General features: G+C 39.1%; 1 protein-coding gene across 5 annotated transcripts in view; it reads left to right on the forward strand.

Annotated features, from left to right (window-relative positions):
- Nucleotides 1-20930, forward strand: part of LOC132104209 (CUB and sushi domain-containing protein 3-like) — a 435094-nt gene that overhangs the window by 214967 nt on the left and 199197 nt on the right. For 3 of the 5 annotated variants that reach the window (XM_059509502.1, XM_059509503.1, XM_059509505.1), the window contains exons 6-7: nucleotides 1535-1647; nucleotides 17442-17519. In XM_059509502.1, the coding sequence (XP_059365485.1) occupies nucleotides 1535-1647; nucleotides 17442-17519 (191 nt within the window). The remainder of the gene's footprint in view (nucleotides 1-1534; nucleotides 1648-17441; nucleotides 17520-20930) is intronic. The other 2 variants (XM_059509504.1, XM_059509506.1) reach the window with 1 other exon arrangement.

The raw sequence follows: 20930 nt of genomic DNA on the forward strand, positions 1-20930 counted from the left end.
GAACAAAGCTGTTTTTCTTTTCAGTAGTGAGCTGATATAAAATACCATTACTAAAATGCTACATTTGGTGTGTTTCTTAGTCATCTAAAGACATCTGAGGGAGTTTTAGCTCACATTCTAGCTGAGGTTTCAATACTTTCAATGTAGCAATGGGGGGCCCAGTTGCAAGGGCGTGGATGGGCTGCTTTTCTAATTAATTTGCATGACGCAGACAAGAATTTTAAAGAAGTTTTTTTGTGACCTTCACCATCATTTGAGTCATATGAATGCTGAATAATGCATTTTATTCACTGAATAAAACTAAAAAATGCAAGACATTTTTACAGAACTAGGATTCAGTAGCAGGTTCAGTATTAAAAATGAATGCATTTATAATGTTGTAAATATATTTAACAATATATTTCCACCATGCTAACCATCCACCATGAATCTTTGTTTTTTGTAGTCTGAATCTAAATATTTATTTCAACAGGATGAATTTAATTTCCTCTGCCATCTTGTAGGGCTCCTCTGGGACATGTAGTAATTTGGAAATTGCAGTGAAAAAAATGATACAATGAAAAAAAAAAAACACATCTTGCATATATTTTGGAACATAGTAAGTAAAAGAATAATGATGCCGCAATCAACTGTTGTAATAAAGAGATAGTATTCCAAATATATGATTTAATTGGAAAGATTAATTTTTTAGATATTAGTACGTGGTGAAATATGTATTAAGTAAGATGCTTAGTGTTGATCTTCTCATTATCTTTATTTTTATGCTTTCATATCTTTATTCAACGACAGGTCTGACAATTTCAAATATGGAATAAACTAGTTAATAGAACTAGTGCATGTGGATGTGAAAGAGAGAGACAGAAAGATATGGTAATGATATGGCTCTGCTCCAGCCTGTGAAGGCCATTAAAGTGTGATTCATGTGGCCATGTCCTTTAATGACATCTCCAGTTAGTCATCAATAAAGTGAGACAGATGTAGGATGAAGATAGAGCATTTTGATGGGTGGATGGTTGGGGTTACAATGACCTCTGTCCACTGTTGCAGCACCACGCTGATTCATGCCACAGCACGCGCACACACAGACACACAATAATGTTTTTTACTTGTCAAAATGTTCCGTTTGTGTGCACTGCCCCTCAAAAGTGTCCAGGGAACCTTCTGGTCATATCTGGCCCGACTAAGGTGTGGACTAAGTGTTAAGGTGATTGCACTCTGTTAAATGTCCCAAGTGCCATGCTTCAAAATGTCAGTATATTAGATCAGTGACCTTGGTAGTATATTATGAGCTCTCAGAAAGTTTTATATTTCAGAAGATAAAATATTGGCTATCCAAACATCTACTTTCATGGCCTAAATAGAGTGATCATTTAAACTCATTTTGACAGTGTTATCTATCATTGTTTTTCTACAAAATGTGAGTTTTACAGCCCATCTAGACAGATGCTATTTTATTATAAATGTTTTGTTCTAGTCGCTGTTAATAGGTGACGTTCCGTAACCAATGTAAAGAGCTTTCCTTCATGTTTTACAGGCTATCCGGAATGAATGTCCCATCTCCTGTTGTTAGCAACAAGAACTGGCTGAGGTTACACTTTGTTACTGACAGCAACCATCGATACAAAGGCTTCAGCGCCCATTATCAAGGTAAACCACTTGCTTTGTCATTGCAAATGCATGGTTTCCTTTGCTAGTATTGCTCTTGTGAACACTGTAAGTGAAAGTCTATTTAATTGTCCTCTATAGATAATTAATTACATGATTAATTATCTTTGATTTGAGTATTTCTGTTGCATAAAAGGAGGAAAAACTTTTTAAGTTAAACACATTTTTTATATCAATTATCAGTTTGTTGCAGATATCCAATTAATGCAAGCATGAGAAAGATCATTTAAAACTGTGTTGATTTTCATTGACTTCAGCTCACATGGCTCTTTTTGCAATAATTTTCAACATTCAGAGTGTTGTTTTTGTTTGCCAATGCTTGAATGCCTCTTTCCTTTTTCGGTTGATTTGTTTTGTGCTGTTTCTCCAAACTAACTCATATTTCAACAACAAATCCTGTTTTGTCTTTTTTGGAAGTAGCTATCTTTTTGCTTCTCTCATAAAAAATGGTTGCTCAATTGAAATAAAATGGTGGGGAGTTAAAAGAAAGAATGGTGAAAAGCAAGCCACTTTTTTAAGTTTTATTCTTTAACAGGTCATCCATAGCCATAATTTTCTCATGTGCTTGGCTGCATACTGTGTTTTTGAACTACTTACACACATTTACCATAAACCCAATTCCAGTATCTATATAGCCATTCACTGGAAGCTGTTCTGTAGAGGTCTGGAGTGAAATATGAAATTGTTTGCCAACCCTTACATATCTGTGCTCTTATCTTATTGAAGTGTTGTATAATGATTGTTTATATGGAAATTCATATAGTATGTCTTTACTGGGTCTTTTGGATTCTTTTCTGAGCCTCAAGTAAAATCAAACCTCATTTGCATGTGATTTTTGTATGAAAACTAGTTTCTGCCATAGGAATAAAAAAAGATAATTAAATGATATCACAATTCTCACCTTTTTCTAGCAATTCAAAAAAAAAGTCAGAATTGCAATATATAAACTCATCATTCTGAAAAGAAAAGTCCGAATTGTGGGATATAAATTTGCAATTATTGTTGAATTTTTTTTAATCTGTGGCAGACAAATAATTGCGAGATGTAAACTCGGAATAGTGAGGAAAAGCCAGAATTCTGAATTTTTATCTTGCAATTATGAATTCAGAGTTGGCATCTTCTCTGACTTTGGCAATTATCACATTTACATTTTTATCCCTTGCTGAAAATGTACTTCCATAGAAGGGCTTTGTGTAACTTTAGAGACTTTTGTCAGATCAGTCTATCTCTATGTCCTTTCCTTTAACTAGCCATGCAATCATCTTGGATAATTGAAAATGTGAGCAGAACTTGGTCTATAGGATTGGATTTGTTTAATTTGTGTAAGATCCAAGAGTGCTGATTAGAAGCTTGCTGCATTGAATTGAGCTGGCATGAGTTTTGACTGTGAAATAGCAGGTACTCACTGCATCTCCAGCACAAGTGATCGTGTTCAAAAAGCAACATCTGCACTGCGCTTCAGGACACAGCCCAGCAAAATCCAATTTAGCACACTGATTCATCTGAAAGAGATGCCATCAAAATGGAAGCCCATTCCATTTCAGCCCGCTCCACTCTTATACACATTAACCAGCTGTTGCTGGTTCAAGATGCCAGTTGATGGAAATGCTCATCTGCAGAAAATAAAGCTGTTATTGGCAGGGGCTGTTTGGCTTCAGTATACACAGACAACCCGGATCTACATCTGAGAAACTCAGTCCAGCAGCAGCAGTATGAAGTAAATCCTGGAATGTTTTCCTCAAAAAGCTTAATTTCTTTGCAGCTGAAGAAAAGAAAGACACAAACATCTTGGATGACATGGGGGTAAAGTAAATCAGGACTCATGGGGGTAAAGTAAATCATTTTATCAGGAAATGTTTTATTCTGGAAGTAAACTTCTATTTTAAGAGAAAAGTTGGTTAAACGAGGTGTAAATGAGGAACAATTACATCCTGTTTTGCTTTTATTTTTTGAAAAATATTTGTTTTGTGTTTTATATTTAGGTTCTCCTATATTTTATTTGATTTATTTTTGGTCATTAATTAGTCACATGCTCCAGGAGAGGTGTCTTCAGATGATTTCTGAAGATTGGAATTGATTGCTCTGATAAAGGTTGGCAGTGATAGTGAGTGTGAAGTGTTTGAAAGTGACCTTGTGCTGCATTGTGATGGTTCCACCAGGATTTTTTTATTCATTCACCGCAGGGAAAAAAAGGGAATGTAAATTCTTTATGCTGAAATTCTTTATGTCTTGAGAATTTGATGCTAGCGGCAACAAGCAGCGAGTGGAAAGTGTATGACATGGCTCTTCTTCGGCTGATTGAAGTCCAGACATGCTGCGGTTTTCTGGATCACCCGTAAAGGCTTGGTGGTGCTACCTGGAAGGCATGCTAAAGCTGGCTAGTAAAGGTCTTTCATTCATAAAATGTAATCAAACTCTCAATGGGGCACCAGGAGCTGAACTGATTAAATAATTAAATTTGAAATAATGAGTCAGAGTACAGTAACTTGGCGAAATTGGGTGTGTGGGAGGTCTATAGTATCTTCAAAAATATATAACTAACAGAAACTCATAAAAAAATTTTGAAGCCCAGATTCGTTAATCCAAAAAAAAAATAATTCTACAGTCACTGCATGAAAAGAGCTGAATCCAGACAAACATGGAATGGGAAATCCCAGCTAAACTTTAGGTTTGCCAAATTTATGAGGCAGAGTGCTTGGAAAGGTAACATACAAACCTAAAATTCCTGAAATATGACCATGTGGATGTATACTGGAATCTGTGAAAGGTAATAGGAATCCTCAGAGCTAGCAGTGAGGAGTAATTGCTGTGAGGTGTGAAGGACTTTCGTATGTTAATGACTAGCAGGTAGAGGTACTTCCTTTGTTATCAGACCTGGGGGCGGGGGATTGTAACCATGGTGAGCCTTTGTTAGGACAGCACATACTTTATTATTGTACATAAAATCTGGATAAAACACCATGTCTGTACAAATGTGTTTAAAAAAGCATTCAAGTTTGGAGGTTTAATGGCCCTAAAACAGGTCCATACAACATTAGATAGATAGAAATGAAATGTCTATAACATGCAATATTGTTTTTTATAAAATTCCACCCATAATAAATGTAATTTCTACATTTCATCGTATTTAATAAATTAACTTTTGTGGACCAGGACGGAAAACTCAATTTCTCAGAATGTGTTGAATTTCTTTGAAGTACAATTAAGAAAATGTCCTATTCCTTTCATTCTGTTTTAAGTTTTATTTAACCTTCCTGCGGGGTTGTGGCCATTTTAATTCAAATTTACACTTATGGATTGAAAGGTAGCCAGTTCTTTGATTTCGAATTTTGTTCTAAAGCCACAGTCCTTGTCTATTTATGACCATGTAATTCTCTTTATTTGGGGGATTTCAGATGTTTCAAATAATATTTTATCAAATATTGATATGTATGTGCAGTTTATGGGCATATCATGTAATATATTCACTTAGATTGTTTAAATAAATAAAACATGAAAAAAGTGAAAGAAATTTCTTAAGGCCGACAGACACCGACCAACGGCAACAGACACATCCGTCAGGTTTTGGCAGATGGATGTATTAGCCCATCTGCCTCTGTTGGCATTGGTTGCGCTTGTTTTTGGTGAATGAACATCTTGACATTTGTCATGTCTGGAATGTCCGAGAACGTACTGGTTAATGTCTGCCAGTGAATTAGCCTTTAAGAGAACGGTTATAATGAAAAGTGTATTGTCATCTAGGTTCTCTTAAGGTTTTTTTTTTCTTCTTTTTTGTGCCTGTACGGAGGGAGCAGCAGCTTGTTTCTGTGTGCACCAAGAACGTGAGTGCATCGTGCAAGAATGAAATGCCTTATTGTGTTAAGAGTAAGACATCATTCAAACCCCAAAGCAACTACATAAAAACACAGTAGTTTGCATGTACAGATGGTAGTGGTGTCAAATTTGCAAAGCAAATTTCTCCTTTAAGCCTAAGTCGTTTAGAGGTGAGCATGAAAATGAAGAATAATCTAAAATAAGTAATGTAAACTAGGGCAAAGATGTTGGCAAAAAGCTAAGGGAGCTTTCATAACGCCTATAAGTTCTTCTACCAAACTTAATCTTTTGATGACACAACAAGCACTTTGCAACACTTCTTGCTCACTTTTAAGAGTAGGTCAGTTAGCAGTAGAATTTGAAATCCGTATTTAGCCACAGGTCCTCTATCATGCCTTCCCTGGAGTGGATGCCACATTTAATAAAGTCCTCCTTTGATGGTCACTCCTGCCACAATCCATTTAAACTGGTCGTAAGATTGTGGATGCATGTTCATACTAGATTCACACAGTTGGCCTGAGGGAGTAATCATTTGGCTGCACTCTGTGCGGTCTATGTCAAACACAATTCCTCATAGGAATTTCCTTAATGCCATTAGTGTCACAGAAACTCCAGCAAACAGTCTGTAATGAAGACAATGCTCCACAATACTGCCTGATGTGCTTAAGTTGGGCACTTTAAATGTGTCAGACAAGTGGAACATTATGTTATGGTCTTCTCAGCAATGTAGCCTTTTGAATTGGAGAATTGAAAATGTGAAATTAATCTGATAAGGAGGCCAAAGTTGTTGAAATATCGAAGTGTCTTGACTGAGTAACGCTAGGTCTAAAATAATAAATTTCAGACACAAACTCTCACTTCAGTGTCTTTTGGATCTGTGCCTGGGCTTTAGGCAAAAACAAGTTGACATGTGGTAGAAACACACACCATTGTCTCAATTTTGGAATCCCAGAACCTCATACTGAATATTTCAGTGCCAAACTGCCCATCACCATCTGTACAGGGCAAGCAAAACAACACTATGTTGATATTCCTCAAACATTCTAATTATGGCTTTGTAGTATACACTGGAAAAATCATTTTAATTTGTAACTAGCATTTAGTAAAAAAAAAAAAAAAATGCATACATAAATATATGCACAGATATCTAAATAAATACTAAAGAAGCAAAATTGCATTAAAAATAAAGAAGAATCGAAAGATTTGGAAGATAAACCATTGCACTGACTTTTGTTCATAAAATGATTAGAAACAATTTAGCTTGAATACGAATTAGAATTTCTTGTATTATTTTAATTTATTGTCATAATTATAAACAGGTTCTTGCACAAAGTTGTTTCACTGTTTACTTCACCTGGTTATTATTTTTGTTGTTTACCTACCTAAACATCATGAACATTCACAGGAATTGGTTTACTTCTGCACTGAAAAATACAGTGAATAAAACCAGTGAAAACAGTCCATGCAAATAAACGGCAGTATCAATATTTTTTAGAACAGAATTTACCTTTCATTTCTGCTATAAAGATAGGTGAGCTGTTGCTAAGTGGGAAAAAATTTCCTGAAATCAATCATTTTGGATAAAGGAACTTTGGAGTCTAATTGATAACCAAGCTAAATAAGCATTAAGAGGTTCTCTAAACAGAATCATTTAGAAGAACAGCAGGAAAATCAGATGATATGAATGATATTAAGGAGAGAAAATAAAAATGTGCTTTGGCTGTAGAGTGGTTAATAATTTATATTTATATCATCATAATTTAATGGATCATCTCTTACATGTAATTCTCTGGGCAGATCGATGATATGGTTGTCATAGCCAACATGTTATTGTCAAAAGTGGCAATGGATCAACAAAAGCACAAGCTAGTATTTTCTTTACTGGTCAGCTGTGTTTATAAATGTTTACTTGTATATAAGCAACCTAAGGGCACAGAAGGGTTTTTTTGTTGTATAGATTATTCACAGAAGCAGAAATAACACCCAAAGTTACCCCTGAGCAACAATGGCTCATTAAACTGCTCAATCTAAGAACATAAGCAGTATTTATCTCACCTCGTAGGTCATTTACAGTTTTCCTCTCGCTTACTCAAATGAGTTTAGTAACTGTTAATACAAGAACTGAAATATACATTTTATTGTGATTGAGTGTTGTGCTTGCAGGGTTCAGTAAGTTCATTCGCAGGCCATAGCTGATATTAGAAAACCCCCCCCCACACACACACACACCACCACAACCACCCCAAACTACCATCAACCCTAAACCACCATCCACCCTCAATCTACAGAAGAAATTATTCATTAAAGAAAATGCCATCCACTATTCACTGATAACGCACAGATTTGATAAGCGTCTGAGTCCATAGGGGTGTATTAAAGGGTAAACATTCCCAGGAGAAAAATATATCCGCAACTCTAATGGCTCTTAGTGTTGCCATTACTTCTAGACAAGACTAGCATGCTTGGTCTCAGTAGAGGAGATTTATCAAAGAGTTATGTCAGAATTCACTCAGGAAGGCTTTCAGATGAAGTAATGGCCAGAAAGCATAAATATTCCACAAATATTATTATACTTCTGCTTTGTTAATCATTTATCCTAACGTTTATATTACAGACAGCTGTTTAATGAAAAGCACAATCAAGTGGGTCAACGAACTGTATTTTGCATTTAACTGTAAGAATATTACAATTAAATATGGCCCTGTTGCTGGAATAGCCATAACTGAGATGTTATGTAATGTTGCCCTCACATGCCTGACAGTAAGAAGGTCAGTTTTATGGGCAGGGAAATATGATAGTATCACTATTTCCTATCCGATAACAAATGGTGCACAGGATCCATGCTCAACTTTGGTCCAGCTAATAATCTGACATCCAGGGCGGAAAACAATTACTGTAATCTATCCTTGACTAAATGGACATGGGGATAGGTTGCCAAGGGACTCAGCAAAGAGATGTGGTGGCATCAAAGATACCTGAAAGAGCCAATGTACATATAAAATAAAAAAGGCAAAGCAGTTTGAAAGTACTGTAGCTTGTTATTTGGGTTTTGAAATCTTTGCTTAACTTTAATAGAAACAAACAGGTGAATGTGAAAGTCTGCACCTACTGTACATTCACCGCAAGTACGTTAACAAGAAAAACAAATGTTTGTGACAGCAGACCTTCGAACCCATCACAAGTATTTGGGTTTGAGTTAATCAGTTCCTTGCAATGGGCATTTGAAGATTTGATTTGTACCCATCACATCACGTGTAGCTCAGTGGAGCATTCATTTCCAAAGAACCATGAATATGTTGACCTTGGTTAGCTGCTGACAGCTGCTTGATTTTTAAATTAATTAGAGTTTGAGAAGCTCTCTTAGTCTGAATAGGTGTTGAAATGCCTTTGTCACACATGTGGAGACTCAGGAAAATGTTAAATGACTTAGTATAAATGTAAACGTCTCTAGGTTACGTATGTAACCCTAGTTCGTCGAGGGAATGAGACACTGCGTCCAAAACGCTTTGGGGAACGCGTTTAGCTTGAGCGACTCTGAATATCATATCTAATCTGTCTTATAGAAGAATGTGACGTCACAGGCGGGGTCACGTAAGCGTCCAGGAAGCTATAAAGGCACGAGTTCAGCTTCGAGTACCAGCAAGCGCCGGCAGGGGTGCCGGGGGTATGGCCTCGAGACGCAGCGTCTCTTTCCCTCGAGGAACTAGGGTTACATACGCTGCCAGACTACCAAACCCCTGCCTAGTGTGTATCCGAAGAGCACAGCTTAGGACGAGAGGACTAAAGTGCCTGGAGTGACTGGCATGTCTAAGCCATAGAACCTGGAAAAAGTAGAAGGTGTGGACCACGGCGTGGGCCTTCTATTGCATTGCAGATGTCCAGCATGGACCTGCTAGAAAGGCCTTGGAGGCCGCCATACCCCATGTAGAGTGAGCCTTGACTCCCGACAGCGGGGGATGACCAGAGGACTCAAAGTGGCGTTGATAGTCTCAACTATCCAACGACTAATAGTCTGCTTAGAAGCAGGAAAACCCCTCTTGGGGGGACCGCAGCATACAAGCAATTGGTCCGTTTTTCTCCACAGGGCAGCTCTGTGGACGTATGCATCCAGCGCTCGAGCTGGACACACACAATTTAGCTTCTCTTAGTTGGGCTCCCGAAAGGGAGGAGGACAGAAGGCCTGCAGCACTACAGGTTGTGGTGTGATAGAGGGCACCTTAGGAACATATCCCACTCGAGGGTATGTGAACACTTTGGTCAAGCCAGGTGCAAAATTAAGATATGTAGGGGCCACTGAGAGGGCCTGTAAATCTCCTACTCTCCTCAGAGAGGTAATGGCCAACAGAAAGGCGGTTTTAAGAGTCAGATGTCTGTCTGAGATATCTTGAATCTGTTTGAATGGAGATTTGCAAAGAGCCTCTAACACCACACCCAAGTCCCAGGGGGGAACACGGGACCGTACTGAAGGTCTCAGCCTCAGCGCATCGCGGAGGAAACATGTAACTAAGGGGTGTCTTCCCAAAGACTGGACATTGAGAAGGGCGTGGTAGGCCGCAATGGCTGCCACGTAAACCTTCAGCGTGGAGTGGGTCAACCCTGCAGAGAGCCTGGCCTGTAGAAACTCCAGAACTGTACCAACTGGGCAGAACAAGGCATTCCAGAACTGAACTGTTGCTGGGTCTAGCTGGCGGTCTCTGCACCATGAGGTGAAGAGTTTCCACCTCAGGGCGTACAGTTTCCTCGTTGAGGGAGCTCTGGATTGGAGGAGGGTCTCAACAACCTCGGTTCAGAGACCAGCTGCTAATAGTTGTGCCCCCTCAGGGGCCACACCCACAGCTTCCACAACTCTGGGCGAGGGTGAATTATCGTGCCCTGCGCCTGTGAGAGTAGGTCTGTCCTGACCGGTATCTCCCATGGAGAGCCGTCGAGGAGTGAGACCAGTTCTGCGAACCATACTCGGCCCGGCCAGAACGGGGCTAATAATAACAGATGGACCCCGTCCCGGCGTACTCTCGCCAGAAGTCCCGGGAGCAGAGCAATAGGGGGAAAGGAAAAGCCTCGGCCAGGTCTGTACCATAGCGTCCAGTCCCAGAGGAGCTGGATGAACTAGAGAGAACCAAAGGGGACATTGAGATGTCTCTTGAGTCGCAAAAAGGTCTACTTGAGCCCTGCCAAAAACTCTCCATATCTGCTTCACCACCTCGGGGTGAAGCCTCCATTCCATAGTCCTCGGCCCCTGCCTCGACTGTATGTCTGCTCCCTTATTTAGTTTCCCAGGAATTTATGCTGCTCTTAATGAGAGTAGTTTGCTCTGGGACCACACAAGGATCTGGTGCGCCAGCTTGTGCAAGGGGCGCGAAAGCAGACCTCCCTGGTGGTTGATGTAAGAGACCACCGATGTGTTGTCGGTGCGCACTAACACATGGTGGTCCCTTAGGTCTGGGAGGAAGTGCTTCAGTGCACGATAAACTGCTAGCACTTCTAGACAATTGATATGCCATGTCAGATGGCGACTGCTCCACAGACCATGGGCAGGGTGGCCACTCATGACTGCACCCCAGTCAGTGAGGGATGCATCCGTCGCTAGTATTACACGGCGACAAGGAGCACCCAGCACCGGGCCCTTATTCAAGAACCAAGGTTTCTTCCACATGTCTAAGGCACGGAGGCAGCGCCGCGTGACCTTGATAGTGCGAAGTGGATTGCCCCTTGGGGAAAATCCCTTGGTCTTGAGCCACCACTGTAAGGGTCTCATGTACAGCAGGCCAAGAGGTATCACGTTGGACGCAGCTGCCATCAGACCCAACAATCTTTGAAATTGTTTGACAGTGAGTGGCTGGCCTTCTCTGACTCTCTCGACTGAGTTGAGGATCGACTCGATACGAGCAGGGGACAATCGTGCCTGCATCGCGGTCGAATCCCATACTACGCCTAGATAGGTGGTTCTCTGAACAGGAGAAAGTACACTCTTCTTGGCGTTCAGTCTCAAACCCAGCTCCCCCATATGTGTGAGAACAACATCTCGATGCCGAGCTGCAACCTGCTCTAACTGAGCTAAAATCAACCAATCATCGATATAGTGAAGAATGCGGATGCCCTGCATGCGCAGGGGAACCAGAGCCGCATCTACACATTTTGTGAACATGCGGGGTGAGAGTGCAAGGCCGAAGGGAAGTCCTCGATATTGGTAAGCTTCGCCCCCGAAAGCGAACCTCAGAAACTTCCTGTGTTGTGGAAGGATGGATATGTGGAAGTATGCATCTTTGAGATCTATTGTGACAAACCAGTCCTCGGACCTGATCTGAGCTACAACATGCTTGATCGTGAGCATTTTGAACTTCGATCTCATAACTGAACGATTTAAGACCCTCAAGTCTATAATCAGACGCAACCCCCCATCCTTCTTTGGAATTATGAAATACCGGCTGTAGAACCCGGACTCCCTGTCTTGAGGAGGGACCACCTCGATGGCCTCCTTCTCTAATAGGGTTTTCACTTCCTGTTCCATAACCAGACCCTGCCTGGGGCCGACTATCGGAATGACCCTGTTGAATCTCGGCGGTGCAGAGCCGAACTGAATATGGTAGCCTTTATCTACTGTATGCAGGACCCATTGAGATACATTTGGCAGTAGTTTCCATGCTGCTAATAATCTACTAAGGGAATCAGTCTCTCGAGACTGACCTCTGGTGTAAGAGGCCCCGAAGGGGCGGCGAGCATCTCAGCTCCGCAACGCACGCGGGTGGAAAATACTGAGAATATTGCTCGCTGGAGGCCGCTGCGCCCTGGAACTCTGGCAGGGTTGGCAGACCGGCCCCCAGAGGGCGCTGAGGCAAGACGGGCACCGTGTAATGCGGTGTACGCCGCTCTACCACAGTAGGGGCCGCCTTCTGCAGTCGAGACCGAAACTTCTGCTCCCGCCCAGCAGCCCCTCCAGTATATATAATTTCTCAGAGTGAGATAAATGTCATTATATTCCTCAGAATTTAATGCAAAGAAACAATCAGACTAGTAAACACGGTCTGCCTTGTTGGTATAATTCATATCTAACTTCTCATAGTCAGATAGATACTGAATTTAATTCCTCAGAATTAATGCAGTTAACCAATCAGACATGTAAAGATGTCTGGTTTTGGTAAGATTCACATCAAAACTGAAAATGATGTAATACACACGTTGCCTCGGCAACACACGGGCCGCTTAGTCACACAAAAAATATTAATCTTCTCGGAGATAAGTAGCTGCAGCTGCGAGTTCACAGAGGGGGAAGGAACCGCTGCGCGTGCTTCCGAACCTCGAGAATGAACTCTAAATCTAGGGAATACGGGTGGAGATAGTCAGAGCCGTCAGAGCCCCATCCTTAGATATGCGAGAAGCACAGTCAGCCCCCTTATTTTTTCCCGAGAGCTGACTGCGTGAGCTGCGCTCCTCATTAATGTTGCTCGTTATACAGTTAGGCATTATATGCTTGTGAAACTGATGCTTGTGTAACTGTTTGTCTGTGCAACTGATGTTTACGCAGCTTATGTTTGTGCAACAGCAAGCTCATCGATGCCCTCCGTTTCAATCTCCTCTGAGAAAAAAAGGCGGTGCGTCACAGCCGTCACTCGGGGGGAAGGATTGCAACAATCGGCCTTCCGAACCCGGAGATCGGGCAGATCTGGCGGGTGAGGTAGGAGATAGGGACGCGCCCGTCTCCATACCCTCCAGCAGATCTTATCTGCGAACCCAGCGAGTGCAGGTGCCGCTCCGCCTCGGCGAAAGCGGGACCGACAACGCGAGGAACGCTGGCGAAGACTCCCCCTCGAGAAAGTCCTCCGGGATCGAAGCGTCCACACTGGCTTGTACCAGTGCAGGCAGTCGGCTCCCTCAAGAGCCGGAACAGCATGCCTTGATCCCAGGCAGACCACGCACAGACCGTGTATTCCCACTCATGATGAACACACAATCTGAAACGCGATCTGGATTCGCCTTTCAGATGTCTCGTCTTAGCTATGCTCTTTGACTATTGCTTACTCTTTGAGGAGCTAATAGTGACAAACAACAATAAATAAGACTGACAAGACAGGATGACATGCACACACAGAGCGCTTGCTGAAATACGCAAAGCTGAAGCCAGCTGTGCGGCTCGTGCCTTTATAGCTTCCTGGTCACTTACGTCACCCCGCCCGTGACGTCACACTCTTCTATAAAACAGATTAGATATGAAATTCAGAGTCGCCCACGCTAAAAGCGTTCCCCAAAGCATTTTCGACGCAGCTCGAGTTCCTGAAGAGGAAATGTCAGTTCCGTGCAATAAAGAATTTGAGGAAAGTTTGGTTTGAAAGGTAATAGATGGTAATTTCAGAAAGCTTGGTCTTTATTGCCTATATAGATGCATATTTGGGGTAGAAGGGATGCAGAACAGCCTATTTTACAGTGCATTAGAATATACTGTATTTAGCATACATATGTGCATTTGCCAATACAGATTGCTGATGTTGCATCCATGCTATTGGTTTGGAATTGTAATGAATGAGTTTGTGTTGTGATGTGTTGCCTGGTGTGTTTATTGTTAATAGTCTGATCTTAGTTTTATTGATGGCGTACAACATTTTTCTCCATTTGCGATACTTGGGGAGCGATAAGCAAATTACTTGAGATGTCTAAAGTGACGTAAGTGAATGAAAGACATGCTGAAACATCATTTGGGATAATAGCCAGTGAAAAATGGCTTTCGTTTTCAAAACAGAAATGTCTCCATCACCATAATTCTGATGTGTACCTGCCAAAATTTCTAATTAATCACATGTAATATGATTTTATGTCAGTGTTTCCACTCAAGTTTATAATGATAGAACATCCCGGCAGTGTTAATGGGATGATGTGCCACAGCTTCGTTATCGTAGCTGTAGTTTAAAGTTAAATTAGTTTCCTTATGGTAGAAAAAATTAACTATTATGGCAATTAGCCATAGCTAATAGCTGCCTGTTTTAATTTGAGTTTTAGTCTAGTCTTTGTGTGAAGCTGTCATTTAATTTTTATTAGTTTTAGTCGCATTCATACTCTTTTTAGTCTAGTCAAGTTTCAGTCAACTAAAAGTCTGAGCATTTTAAACTTATTTTAGTCAGAATTATCCATGACTATTTTTGTCTGGTTTTAGTCGATGAAAACTGATGACATTTAGTCTAGTTTTAGTCAATTAAAATTTTATTTTAGTCTCTTTTTAGTAATGCAATGCTATTTAACCCAGTCAATATAGTATAAGTACTTAGGTGTATAGACGAAACCAAATTGTCGTTTTCTAAAAAATGCCATGAGTGGGGCTTGAGGAAGTGACGTCGGTTATGTCTGTGCAGTGCGATCTGATGCAGCCCTTGAAGAGAGACAGGAAAAAGAATATTTGATAAAGGTTCGTTGACGACAATATTAAGTCATAATTTTCTTTGACGAAAGCAACAATAGATCTAGGTGTGTCTATGTCAATAGCATATTCAAATGAATACTAAATGGGTTCATGTTGAAGGCTTTTCTAAATCAGTTTTTCATTGGTTTTTATTTATACATGGTGATGGGCTGAACCAGTGGGTGGATAATGGGTGCTCAGAAATGAAAGTGAGGTTCCATTAGGAGTTGATAGAATGATTCCATTTTCAGCTGAATATTGTAGGTGTGTTATAATCACCTATCATTCTTAAACAGCTTCCTCCAGATATATGTGCATTTGGTTTAATAAAAGGGGAGGGGGGGTGCATATATAAAAACGGTTTAAACATGTCAACTTCAGGAAATACGAAAGGGTGACTTTAAAGTAATGCTCTGGGTCTGTACGTTTTAATTCTGGCATAATGTTGATTTCCTCAGAAAATAATTTCAACTCGCTCCCATCCACCTTATTAGCACCTCTAAACTGGTGGTTTTGGTAACTATAGCTCAAATAATAAACATGTTTTTACAGAATCATTCATGCAAGTCTTAAACAAAAACACAAGCTTTGTATTATTGATTTTCAACCATTTGGAATGTTGGTTTACTTGTACTTGTGTTGTAAAGGGTGCAGTGCTGTGATTTGATTGAGTGTGTGTGTGTGTGTGTTTGTTTTTTTATTATATCTTTTTACAAAAATATGGATTGAGTCAATTATATTATGTGTCTAGAAACACTATGCCTCAAATACTGTCTAAATTGTATTGTACCCAGATAATTTATTTATTTATTTAATTCTTTGTAAGTATACTTTGAAATAATGATACATCTCAGGAAGCAGGATTTGCCATTTTAAACTCAGAGCATGTTAATTTATCAGGATCAGTTGTATCATAACTATCTGTGAAGTTTTGCTTCAGAGTGTGTATAATACATGATTTCCATTTGCTACTTCTGACTTTTTACACATAAGAATTTATATACCCTGTTTCAAAAATTATCAATCAGTCAATCAATATGTTTTATTTATTTATTATTTTGTTGTTGTTTTGAAAGAAATCTATTGGCATTGGACTTAGGTGATGTATCAAGTGTTTAGATTTTTTATAAAATCACTGCTTCTTCCTTTGCTAGCTTTGAAAGTGGTATTTGGGAAGCTTATGGACCCATAAAAGACTTTTGAAGAATTTCAAGTTACGAATGTTGGAACTTTGTTTGGTAAAATGTTATGTAAGGGTGGGCAAACACTGTATTTCATTCATATTCAAAGGTTGCCTGAACTGCCAAATTTAGGCCCCTCTTTAAGAAAAAAAAGGATTATTTATTCCTTCTAAAGAGTAATGTATTGTATCTCCATAGGACGTAGAGCCATTGTTGAGTATGCATTTGCATGGCTCTGTACAGTAATACTACATCTCAGATTAACACAACTAGATTATGGATTTACAAAGTTTAGAACCCCAAAATGTTCTCCTTTCCCTGTGTCATCCATTTCAGTTGAGAGACAAACATTTACATCTTTATTATGGGGGAAACAGTTGTTTTCTATGAAAATGTATAAATCCCATTGCCAATAATTTCACAGATGTGGTTTAAAAAAATAAAATAAAATAAAATTATAAATTAAAGCTATTGTTTGCTTACAGCTCAATGTGTTCAAATGATTACACATTAAACTGACAGAAGACTAATTAAGTGACAGAAAAATCACACTAATTTCATACATTCGTTCATACAAAACAAATTATAGAATCTTTAATGTTCATCTGTTTAACCTGGCTGTTACTGAGTTCTAGTGACTGTCACATCACTTCATCTGATGGCAAAGCCAGGGTTCATTTTCAGGTCGGTCTTCCCATAACTAATGTGATGACCAGGAATTGTTTGTTGCTTTGCATTCATTATGCATTTATTAGGCTAATGACATGCACTATTTACAAAGGGGAAAAGAAGCATTAATGCAAGTAAAGCATTTTCCACAATGTTTTCAAATATTCAGAATGGACTAGTTATTGTCATCATCATCCTCATCATCATTATGAGCTTTTATATTCCAAACGAGACTTCTGTTTGACCTTTGACATGCAGGGCTACATGCTTGTCTGGATTAGCCCTAAGGACTGTGCCATTTGTCTGCATGCATGTCAAACAGCCACTTTCCTCCCGTAGGAATACCTTGGTAGACGTTTGTGGCCCAAAATACTTCACACAGGCATTAAACAAAGTCTGCTTCACATCAAGTGGTGTAGACATGCAGATCATACTGAAATCTTCCCCCTGTCAAGGTTGACAACTGAACAGAAGTCCCGTCCCTCCACTCCTTTATTAATTTTTTTCCTCACTTTTTCATTTTATGCCCTTGCCTTTTATTCAACACATGCCCATATTTTCTGTTTGCAGAGCACTTTGGAAATTGTTCACACTGCTATACTTTTCTGCTCTTTTCTCTCATGTGCTTGATGATGGTTTATTTTTCAGTGCTTACAAGTTTATTTAAAACCTATTTTACCTGATTTCATGATTTAGTTTTTTTGTTTCAATTTTTCCCCTTTAACTAGTGAAAAGGTCTGTAGATTTCAAATCTAGAGGAGTAAAATTATTCCCTGGCAAAGACAACAGCAACAAGTTTTCTATCTGTGAGTCTACCCTTTGTTACTATTTTATGGTAAATCTGTGTTACTCGTTTGGAGTCGATTACAGCAAACATTGACTGTAAGATCATTGCAAGATCAACTTGCGCTGATAAGCATTTATCTGCGAAATCACGGATGAATTACAGTTCCCACAAATATCTCACAAGCAGAAGTTTCCAGGCGATTTAATTTAACCCCCCACTGAGAGCTATTTCCTCGAAAGCATGAACGGCAGTTTACCGTAAAATTGTGATTTGTACACCATAATGAGGGAGTGACCTTGTGGCTTGTGGAATCTGTGCTCTTTTTATGCATCGTAAATTCCTATCATTTTTATATCAACATCCGGCTAGCTTCTCTTCATTTTACTTTCGAAAACAAAGATTTGTTTCTATGGCCTTTGGTCTAAGAGGTTGTCTTCTAAATTATGGATTTTTTTCTGTATAGAAAATCTTTAACCTTATGAGTTACGTAACAGACATCAGACATTTGCGAGCATAGTTCACAACATTTTTTTTTAAACCCTCTGCCCTTAAATTCATTATGAACATATCAATTTACACTGTAAAATATTGAAGGGAAGTTTGTTCTAGTTAGAATGCACTTTTTTCCCCTGAAAGACAGTCCAGCATTGCAAATTAGCTGTAGATATGCAGCAACAGTCACTTCAGCTTGAGATAAACTACAAGAGCATGTCTCTCATTGACCAAATATTTAAAAACCTGCAATGATCTTCAACAGCGTCATGTTTGTTTTAATTGACTCTTTTATTATTTGGTTTGCTTGTGCTCTTCTTATTTTCCCTTTGAATGTATTTGTGTTGTCAGAGTGTGCCATGTGTTTTCGATTTAGGTTCATTTTTATTGCTTTATTTGGGGATCGTTATCTGCTGATATTGCTTGCATGACCAATCTTCCTTGCCATTTCCAAACCAGCAGTCTCTCCGTCCGTCAACAACACAACACAGTGAGCAATGTTTGCACCATGCGGTTTCTGATCTAGCACCCATTGTGAAAGTTATCAAGCTAGATTGCAGCTGTCAAACACGGGAAATATTCACTATACCATTATTTTTCTTGTAACTTGCATATTGTTGTGAATAATGCACTGTAAGCAACCCTTCCATAATTTCAGTCCTTTTCCATTCTGTGTGTGAAATTAGCTTTTTACTTTTATTGCTGTTGAGGGAATTTGAAGTGGTGTGGCCTTTTAGCTTTTTTAGCACTTTTCCAAAATACAGGCAAATAATATTCTTAAATGTGTAAAATCGCTTTCTGTATAGTTTAGCTTTGTATGTATTGCTATGGTATTGTTATACTAAAGATACACACACTCTATATTTATAGCATATTGTCAAAAACACCTTCAGGTTGAGGGTGTTTTGTTAGACTTTATAGAGATGGGTGTAATGGTTTAAAGTGCTTCTGGCACTGTGTTGTTCATAGATCCCGAGCAACATGACCTTAAATTGAACTGTGTATTTTAGTTGTACTGCTTACATGTCAAGTGGAGACAAGAGAAGCCAAATAGAACAGCTAGTGACTCCCCTCTAATGCTTTTGGAATATGTTTTAAATATGTGCTTCTGAAAAAGAGCCCATCTTGTTTCATTGTTAATGCAACTTGCCTTGTTGCATTCAGAATCTATAGTGTTAGAAAGCAAATAAGCCTGAAGCCTAAAGAATTTCCTGTTAGGAACAAAATGTGTTCAGAAATGCTGGTGTTCCATGACATCATGCAGTTGATAGAATTAAGATTAAATGCTTACAGTCGACTGAGCAATCGTTGACCTTTTATGCTTTCTCTGTTGTTATGTAGCGATATTTCAAGTTACTGTGATTATGTAAATTGAAAAGCATTGAGTATTTATATAAAGCTATGTTTTATTTGTGATTTGTTTGTGCATTGGCCACATGTGAATAAATTAACAATAGAAATGTCTATGCGATATGCTCATAAGTATTTAATCAGAATTACACATTCATATTCATAAGATTATGTAGAATATGCTTTATCCTGCGCAAGATAAAGGATGTGATTCTGACAGTGTCATTTTTTAATTTACCAGTCAGTTCCTATCACAGAGTAAAGACAGTTTAGCTAGGGATGTGTGTGTTTTGAATTTATAAATTTTTTTGTGCTTGAAAGTGTGAGATACAGTGTCGAGAGTGTTTCATCAAGTGTGTGTGGGTGGGTATGTGTTTGTCTGTGTGAATTAGGGGGATGCAGAGAAAGAGAGACAGAGGGTAAGTTTGAGGGAATGAGAATAACAGGTCTCACAGAGAGTTCTGCTTCTCTGGCTGTTGATTGAGCTCTAAAGGCCCTGCGGGTTTCATACTCCACTGGCCTTGAATGTGAGGAGAAGGAAAAAAAAGGCAACTTTTCTAAACATAGCAGAGGGATGATTCTAAAGAAGCGCACTAAAATAACCCTCAACTTTTAGCAGGAAGGCCTAAATTCTCCCAGGCTGATGGATGGTGAAAACAGCAACATGATGCTTTAGCTCAGAGCCCATTAGAAGAAAACAGCAAGTTAAACACCAAGACAGTCCCCTGACCTCAACATGTTTTTTTTTTTTTTTTCACAGAGCCAGTTGGGTCCATATTAGTTTTCTTCATTTTCTTCAAGAAAATGCTGCTGTTTTCAAGCAAATGTGTTTTGATGAATGAAATATTAGAGAATGTCTCTTAACAACAGTTTTAGAGTTGTAATTACAAGTACATCAGTACACTTTTATCTGCAGTAAAGCTGTTTTCAAAATCGTGTGCTGTAGCTTTAAAAGTACACTGCAGCTGTATAATGCTAACTTTTAGCACTTTTCAGTTCCTAGAGAGATCATTATGTTCAGTTGTAGCTACTTTACAATGATGAGGTTTCAGCAAATTCCATCACTGAAGGTAGAGGAATTACATCAGACCATAACTGGTCACAAATTCAATCAAATTCTGCAGAAATCATGACTAATTGACACTGAAAATAAGAGGCATTTTTATGAGGGAGGCGAGGTAAGTGAAAGAGTTATCTTTCTACAAAGACTTGATAGCTTGTATTTGGGCATTTTAATCAGATTTTAGTGGGGGTTTTTTTTATAATTATTATTATCATCAGGATAATAGCTCACATCTAAAAGCAGTGCCAAATTTGAGGTAAGGTAACTAATTCTATAAATATGTTGTTGGCCATGCATATTCTCCAAAAAATGACTGAATGCAAATAATATCTTTATTTGTTTCTTAAAATATCAGATGCTTCAAGGTTAGAGTTAGGATTTGTGTTGAGCATAAATATCGTAATTTTTGTACGGGCACCCAAATGTAATGATCATATGATAATGTTTTCAGCACTTTTGTAATTTTCTTTATTTACATTAGCGACATGAACTAAACTTTATTATGTTTAATAAAATGAATTGTCA

Source organism: Carassius carassius, chromosome 25 (genome assembly GCF_963082965.1).
Source record: "Carassius carassius chromosome 25, fCarCar2.1, whole genome shotgun sequence".
Taxonomy (NCBI): domain Eukaryota; kingdom Metazoa; phylum Chordata; class Actinopteri; order Cypriniformes; family Cyprinidae; genus Carassius; species Carassius carassius.